The following is an 8,792-nucleotide window of genomic DNA, read 5'->3' on the forward strand; positions in this document are numbered from 1 at the left end:
ACTGATCTAACTACTCATAACAAGTCAACTAGAATCCTAAAATTAAAAATAGACTCCTAAAACTCCTAAAATTTTTTTCAAAAGCCTTTACCTGTCACTTTTCACATATTAAGCACAAATATGTGTATATCTTTTTTTATTTTCTTGACTACAGTCATTTTATTCACTGTATGGTAAGTTTAGTTGCAGTGATTAGTAGCTGTCAAGCTGGTGAAAGGCTTCCATTTGTTACTATAATGCTATATATCACAGCATTATAAGTGTGATATAAGAACATAAGTTCCAATCTTTAAAAATGTAGTGATATCCATTAAATTTGATGTGTAATCCTGTATCAGTGATCATCGCCTGATAGGTACTAAAAAGTAAGGGTGCTAACATTCATTAAATATCTGCCTGCTCTGTGCTGAGCACTGTGATTATTGTTTGATTCCGTATATCTGAGTTGATCTTCGTAACAGTTCTGTGCTGTAAGGTAGGTAGTATCAGCCCCATTTGACTCATAGCCTCTTAGTCTGAGAGAGGTTAAAGTCAAAGGTCATGCCCCTGATAAATTGTTTAGTCAGTATTTGAACTTATATCTGTGCTTTTTTCACTGTTGTGATCTAGGGCTCCCAATTAGGAACAGCAGTTCTCATAAATGTCATTTTTTGAGTGCGTATTATATATCAGATAATTCTGCACATTTCTTATGACTACATCATTTAGGCAACACCACATCATCATAGATACAATTATGATTTTTTTTTCTTGGTAGATAAAGACACTTAGGGACAGTGACAGTGCCTTGGCCGGCATGTGGGCTTCAGAGCCTGCACTCTTACCCATTGCACGATAAGTTTGTCCCTCGAGACTTGAACGTGTTTTACTTGGTGTCCATAGCCTGACTACAGCCACTCAGTTCCCTTAGAGGGGCCCTTACATGTGGGGAGGAACCTGGGAAGGCAACACGAGACAGCGTTGCCCTGGAAGCCCGGGGCAGACGGGTCAGCGGTGTCACGTAAGGAAGAGGGTCACCCAACATGGAGACTGACCAGTGATTCTGATGGCCTCCTGTCTGCAAAGCTCTGCCCCAGAGATGTGGGGGGAGGGCCTGGCAACAGGGGAAAGGGCTGCATGCTGTGCTCAGGGCAGCTGAAGTTCAAAGCCAGAATGGTGCCGAGGCACAGGCTTGTTTGATGTTTCCCAGCAGTAAAGAGGAGCGTGAGCAGAGGGCAGGAATTTTCCAGAATGGGAATTTTTCGGGGGAGACACTGCAAAAAGGGACAAGGTTTGAAGAAGCTGCGCACTCTAGTTTGATGAAACGTGGACCATGGGTCCAGACTCTATAGGAGAGAAAAGAAAGTAAGCCTGGGAGTAAACAGAAATGGGGAGAATGACATTTTGTTTCTGTTTTTGTTTTTTACTAAAACCACAACTATTCAAACTCAGTTGGACAGGATGAATGTTATAGTGCATTTATTAGTTGATCAGATAAGAAGGGGCATCTAAGGCATCTAATAGGATATGTTTTCACTGTGGGTTGAATGGAACTGAAAATAGCAGATTGAGCTCTGCATAGATAATTGAGAATAACTTGGAAAAATACGTAAGACTCTTGCTGTTCTGATTGGCTGTTCATCTATAAATGAGTTAGACCTCTTATTAACCACATGCTGTGAAGTTTGATTTTTAAATAAATCTTTTCCTTTTTTAGACAACAAAGTGCGTTTGCTTGTAGACCAAGAGCTTGAATCAGCATCACAGAAGATGGAAGATGTTTGTAAAAGCTCCAAGCCTCTTACTCTGAAATCAGATAGGGAAACAAACAGTGTTGAGAGGCACACTCCAAGGACCAAGATCAGACCTGTAAGTTTGCCTGTAGATAGACTGCTTCTTCTTGCAAGCCCTCCTAATGAGAGAAATGTCAGACATATGGGAAATGTAAATTCAGACAAGTTTTGCAAGAATCCTACCTTTGAAGGAGTTAATAAGAAAGATACTCCTACTGTTGGTTGTTCCAAATTGGATGGCTTTGAGCAGTCAATTCTACAAAGCCCTCAGGAGAAACAGTGGGAACAAAATGGCCTAACTGTAAAGACTGCAGTGACTGTGCCCAGCGTGTTCCAGGACAGAGGCCTGACCACGAGCACCAGGACCACTGGGGGCCACCCAGTCAGTGCCGCCCAGCCCAGTAAGCCATACTCAGAACCAGTGAGGCCAGCGAGACAGGTGTCCGGAAGGCGGTCCTCTGACTCCTGCCCTCCTGCTCCTGTCCGAGCGCCCAGAACACTGCAGCCCCAGCATTGGACAACGTTTTATAAACCACGTGCTCCCGCCGGTGGTGCCAAAGGGGACGAGGAAAAGCCTGCAGCTCCCTCCCCAGCACCGCCTCCCAGCACAACTCCTGCTCCCCAAGGGCACGCGCTAAGAACGGTGCCAGACTCTGAAAGCACCCCAGCTGCCCCAGGGCAGCCCACCGGGAAGCCTAGAGAGAGCCCTGAGGAGCGGGACTTGCCCGACGTGCCTCCTGCGTGTCAGAGACCGAGGCTAAAACGAATGCAACAATTCGAAGACCTTGAAGATGAAATCCCGCAGTTTGTGTAGGATTGTCAGAATTCAGCTTTTCTTTTTTGTTGTTTTGTTTTGTGGTATTATGTTTTGTGAAAGAAACTTTTGACAGGGCTCCTTTTGTATAGTATTGCCAAATCATGGATTTTGCTTTTTGTGGTTGTACTACATTATACTGTGTTGGTTATGTTGAATGGTAGATTGTTTTCATAGGGCCCCATCTGTGCCTCACTGGAATTATCTGTATTTTTAAAGTTGTGAATAAATAGGTGGACTCGTGTTTTTTAAAGTTCAGTTGATTTTTCCCATAAAATGGTCCATTGAAGTGCATCCCTAATATATGATATAGTTCTCAACTAATAGGTGCAATTGGGGAAAATCAGCTTTATTTTTTGAAGTGAAACTACGTTGCTTATTTATAAAAGAAGTATTTCTGAATGCAAGTGCCTGAAAGATCTTTGTTTGGTATGATTGTTTTGTTCACAGAATTTTATAGTGTGTCTTTGACCAATCATATGGTATATATGTAACCTTCTATTTTTCAATTGACAGTTCACTTTTTAATATTTACATAATGGCCAAAAGGCTTGCAAATCTCTAATTGCATTTTGGTTAATTGCCAGATTTTCCATGTGGTAGTCAGTTGAATTGTACAAAGAAAATGCACTTAAGCTTGTTTCTAAATTACATAGTTCAGCTATGCCTTATTTGGCTTTAAATGGTTTTAATACATTTAATATTTTTTTTACCTCTTGGCTTTGTTCTACATAAACTTTTGTTGTTCAACAGTTCTGAGCCCTTTGGTATTTTATATAATGGTCCAAAAATGTTTTAAAATTCAATGCATTTCCTCTTCATATTGTCTGTTCTTTTTTTTTTTTTTTAAACCACTCCTTTGGTATGAAATGTTTTCACTTTTAAGTAATTCTGTGTACTTTTTCTATCAGGCTTTTAACCATTGACAATGTGTGTTTCATCCAAATCAGGCAAAGATTTATTTAAGTTCATTCTAAGAGTATAGTTCAGTAAGAATATAGTTCATTCTAAGAATATAGTGGATGGATATATTTCATTTATAAAATTCCCAGTTTTTAGAACTAATACAGTTCCGTTATTTTCTGGGTTTCATCATTTTGCCTAAAATAGGATATAAAAGGGACAAAAAAGTAAAATATCCTCTTTTTCTATGTGTGAATTCTATTTGTAGTAAATGCTTTTATATGACTGTGTTATACTTGATAAAAAAAAAAAATACGTGTGTGTGTGCGCACAGGCCTGTTTAATGATTTTAAGTTCTTGTGGCTTCTCCGAAATTGTTGCCTCGTAGGATATGAGCCTTTACATTTTATTAACCATTGGCTTAGTGGTCAGCCCTTGGGCTTATACATCCCTTACTGTATAACATGGGATGCATTTTAGGATGTTGCTAGTATGACATTAGAGACTAGGGAGAAGTAAGTAACTCACTCCTTTGTTCTGGAGCCCTGTTTTTAGTCTTTATTGTACAGAATATAAAAGAATTGTATTGCAACAAAAACCTAAAAAGTAAATAAGAGCCAACATTTATTGATCCCTCTCTTTGTGCCACGAACTCTGCTAAATTCCTACATAAATGATTTCATTTCAGCTTCACTGCAACCTAAAGGTAAGTACTTTACTATTCCTGTGTGACAGATAAGGAAACTGAGGCTCAGTTATGATGTGCTCTAGGTTCCATGGGTTCTTCAAGCAGGGCTGTCAGACTCTTGGTGGTTAGTCCTCTTACTGTGTTATTACTAAGTAATATTAGGTAGTATTTAACAATAGAAAATGCACCTTAAAATTTTTTTCATTGTAGTAAAATATGTGTAACATAAAATTAGCTATTTTAACCATTTTTAGGTATACAGTAACATTAACTACATTCACATTGTTCTGCAACTGTTACCACTATCCCTTCTCCAGAATTTTCTTATCATCCCATACTGAAGCTTAGAAAATCTACGTTTAAACTCCTTTAGCTTTCTTTTAATGTATTCAAACAACAGAGTCAAAAAATATGACGTAGAATCAACTGGCCTCTCTGTTTCCCTTTTTTGTTTTTTTTTTAATGTTTTTTTACTTATTTCTGAGAGAGAGAGAGAGTGCGCATGAGCAGGGGAGGGACAGAGAGAGAGGGAGACACAGAATCCAAAACAGGCTCCAGGCTCTGAGCTGTCAGCACAGAGCCCAACGCTGGGCTCAGACCCACAAACCGTGAGATCATGACCTGAGCCAAAGTCGGATGCCCAACTGACTGAGCCACCCAGGCGCCCCTCCTCTTGCTGTTAAAGCTCACATGTGAGAGTTCCACTTGGGCCTTTCTGTCATTAGGGCCCTCCAGCATCTCATCTGGCTTCATCTGTCTGTCTACAGGTGCTTCTAGTTTCCTGGGACATTAAACAGGTATCTCCTGGGAAGGTGTTGCTGTTTCTAGAGTACTCACTGTGTCCTGCTTTACTCAGTAATGTGGCAGCAATTCCTCATAGGAAGTTGTTTTATGATACGGAAAGAATGTGAGTCAAGGGAAAGAGGAATAGTGGAAAGTCCTTTTAGAGCTGCCACGCCACCAGAAAGGTTTGTGGAAAGCATTCAAGTTTGCAAGAAGCCATTTGTGAAGGGTTGGTCCAGACTTTCTTAGATAGGCTTATTTTACATGCTGAGAAGTTCATTAGCATCTATAAATACTTAAAGTCACTTTTAGTGCACTTCAGGCAATGTATTGCTTTTGATGTAGAGATGAAGAAGAGATGATCCCTGTGAAGGACTTGTCCAGAGATCTCAGAAGCAAATGAAATCACTCCTCCCTTCCTTGAGTGATTAAAATTAATTTAAACATGATACTAAAGCTACACTATTCCCAGCTAACATTGTGTTGCTTACAGCATTTGTACAGCTATAAAAATCTCTTTAAATGGCAACCGTTGTATATTCTTATGATAAGTTATCATCAATGTAATCTCTGGGTTTTTCTTTCCTAGAGGCAGGAAATTGTTTTGCTGTGCCAATATGATAATATATGTGGACAGTTCAGTAACATCTGGAGTTTAGCAGAGTTGCTACATTCACAATCAATATGCAAATGTCGGTTGTATTCCTACATATCAGCAATTAATAGGCCATAAAAGTTTTCAGAAAGATCTCTTAAAATAAATTTGAAATACCTAAGAATAAATCTCACAAAATGTATACATGATCTTCACGGATACAATTTAGACTCTATCAAGAAGCATTTAAAAAGATTTTGGAAAAAATGGAGTGTTCTGTGATGTGCATGGATTGGAAGCCTTGATATTGTAAAGGTGTTCATTTACCTTCCATTTATCGATTCAAATGTAAGTCTCCAATATAATTTTGAAAGTAATTTGCAGACATGATTCCCCATTCTCCTTAAATACTTTAATGATATTTCCCTAAAACAAGAACACTCCGATGTAATCACAGTATGGTAATCAAAATCAGGAAATTAACATTGATGTAGGACATCTAATCCAAAGACCACATTCAGATTTGCTGATTGTCCCATGTTCTTGGCTCCAGCACCCTAATGCATGATCAAATGGTGCATTTCGTTGTCCTGTCTCTTACCTCCTTTGATCTGGAACTGTTTTTCAGTCTTTTCTTTCATGACCTTGATTTTTTTGAAGAGTATAAGCCAGGTACTTTATGTAGCATGTCTTTCAGTTTGGGTTTATCCAATTTTTCCTCAGGATCTACATTTTTTTCGGAAATGGTATTCTCATTATATCCTACAAGGAGATACACAATGTCAAATTGTTCCATTGCTGGTGATGTTAAGTTTGATCACTTGGTTAGGATAGTATCTATCAGTTTTGTCAATTTAAAATTAATAAAAAGAACTTTGTGAGGAGAGTTTTTGAGACTATGTGAAGGGCCTGTTTCCCATCAAATTGTCACCAGTTTGAGTCTATTCACACCTGTTGCCTGAATCAATTATTTCTGTTCTGGTTGTCAAATGGTGAATTCATCATTGCTTATGCTTTGGTTGATATTCTGTGAGGAAAAGCAGTCCCTTCTCCATTCATTTATTTGTTTATTCATTTATATCAATGTGGACTCATGAATTCCTCCTTTATTCAGTTAATTCCTCTATATGACTCATTTATTTTGATACTGAACTTTTTCCAGATTTGGTCTATGGGAGTCTATTCCACCTTGTTTCTACGTCCTTTAGATTTAAAAACAATTTTTTTTTAATGTTTGTTTATCTTTGAGAGACAGAGACCGAAGAGTGAGCATAGGGGGAACACAGACAGAGACAGAATCAGAAGCAGGCTCCAGGCTCTGAGCTGTCAGCACAGAGCCTGACATGGGGCTCAAACTCACAAACTGTGAGATCATGACCTGAGTCAAAGTAGGACGCTTAACCGACTTGAGCCACCCAGGCACCCCTGTCCTTTTGATTTTTTGAGCTCTTCCTTATTTTTTGGCACATTAAGGTATCCCAAGCTTATCTTGTACTTTTTCCCGAGGAACCTTGGTTCCTTTAAATGGAAAGTAGTTTATGGAAACCAAGACCTGAGAAGTGCTCATTGCTTCTGGAGAGTCATTGGTTTTAAGCCCTATTGGCAGACAGATCAAAGAAACGTGTGTGCACACACAGACAGATAGCTATATGTATATCTATATGCACATATATATTGAAAAACCTTGACATTGGTACCTTCAATTCTAATTCAATACTTCACAGTTTAATCTAGTATTTCCCTTTCCATATTCGTAACTCTTTTCTCTCATAGTGAGAAATCTGGCTCCCATAATCCTAATCCCTGATCGAATGGTCAGGATTGACATCATTAGGGTCAAGGCTCAGCTGGCCTGGTCCTTATGGTTGAGACTAGGATTTCAACTGGCATATTAGAGAGTGGTGTGGTCAGGACAGTGCAGTGGTGGGTGGTATATTTGACATATTTGGAGCTAGGTGGCCAGTGCAGCAGCTAGTACTGCCAGGAGGTTGGAACATAAAGAGTAAGCAAATAATCTGGCTGAATCTTCCACCCCAACCAGAAGGAAGGGAAAGGACAAATTCATGATCTTTTGATAATGAACAAGTTAATAAGTATTTGCTTACCAAAGTCACTAGGAAAAATCTGCAAATGAAAGGTTATACATATCAGAAATTTTTAAACATGCATAGATATATTTATGAAATTTATAGAAAGTTTTAAATTATTTTAATATCCCTTTTTGTTCCCACTCTAATACTTGCAAGTAAAATTTAAATATTAATACTTCCTGTAATAACTAAGCCATATTACATATTATGCTGTTTTTTAATGTCTTTACAACTAAAGTTTAATTACCCTATATACATAAAATTTACATACTTTTCAGAAAATAGAGAGAAAAAGACTATTTGCCCATGTTTCTGAGTTACAATTGTGAACAGACCAATGCGCTTTTCCTTGTCTAGAGAATGCTAATTGGTAAATGAATGTGGCCCTGAAATAAAACTCAGGACATAGAGCAAGTATGGTGAGATCTTATTTACAGTTGTAGCCACAGAGCCTGACACATTATGGTTGCTCTCCACTAAATTAATCATCTGTATCTCATTTCATTTTACACCGGAAATTTGCTTTTTGAGAGCTACTTCCAATGAATTAAAAACCTCCCTGCATCCAGCTGTTTTCTTCAAAGTTGTGAGAGTTCATGTAGCCAGGTGTCCATGAAATCAGACCATGCTGTGATTCAGCACAGAACGCCATGAACCTGTGAATTCTCCATCTACCAGTGCAGATACATATGTAACTCAGATTCACTGGGAGATTTAAATGGCTTTTTGTTTTAAATTGAATCATAAACGCGGAAGTGTGCAATCTATGTGTGTCACTTAAAGAATAAAATGAACTCCCAGTACCCACTTCAGCGAATGTTAGGGAGACAGCTGAGCAGCCCCCCTGATCACATGACTGTCTCTCCCCTCCTTCTCCTCCAATACACACGCCCTCTCTGGTGTAACCTGTGTCCTGAATTCTATGTTCATCATTTCCTGGCTTTTAAAAAAATTTGCTCTCTATGTATTATTTAATTTTGACTGTTTCTTTAACCTTTTACAGGTAGCGTCATTGAATCTTCTGGGGCTTTTTTCTTACATTAGTGTTTTTGAGATTAACCCATATAAACGTTTGTAGCTGCAAATCTATTTTTCCTTTTGTAAACTACTGTAAAGTATTCCTGTGGTAAATTTACCCGGCAAATAG

At 38.6% G+C, this 8,792-nt stretch overlaps 1 protein-coding gene across 1 annotated transcript in view; it reads left to right on the forward strand.

Annotated features, from left to right (window-relative positions):
• The window catches only part of ARHGAP29 (Rho GTPase activating protein 29), a 62,382-nt gene extending 57,793 nt beyond the window's left edge, over window positions 1-4,589 (forward strand). The window contains exon 22 of the mRNA XM_077746139.1: window positions 1,697-4,589. Within this exon, the coding sequence (XP_077602265.1) occupies window positions 1,697-2,586 (890 nt within the window). The 3' untranslated portion in view covers window positions 2,587-4,589. The remainder of the gene's footprint in view (window positions 1-1,696) is intronic.
• The last annotated feature ends 4,203 nt before the right edge of the window (window positions 4,590-8,792 follow it).

This window comes from Crocuta crocuta, unplaced genomic scaffold (assembly GCF_008692635.1).
Source record: "Crocuta crocuta isolate KB4526 unplaced genomic scaffold, BGI_CrCroc_1.0 scaffold48, whole genome shotgun sequence".
Lineage (NCBI taxonomy): Eukaryota > Metazoa > Chordata > Mammalia > Carnivora > Hyaenidae > Crocuta > Crocuta crocuta.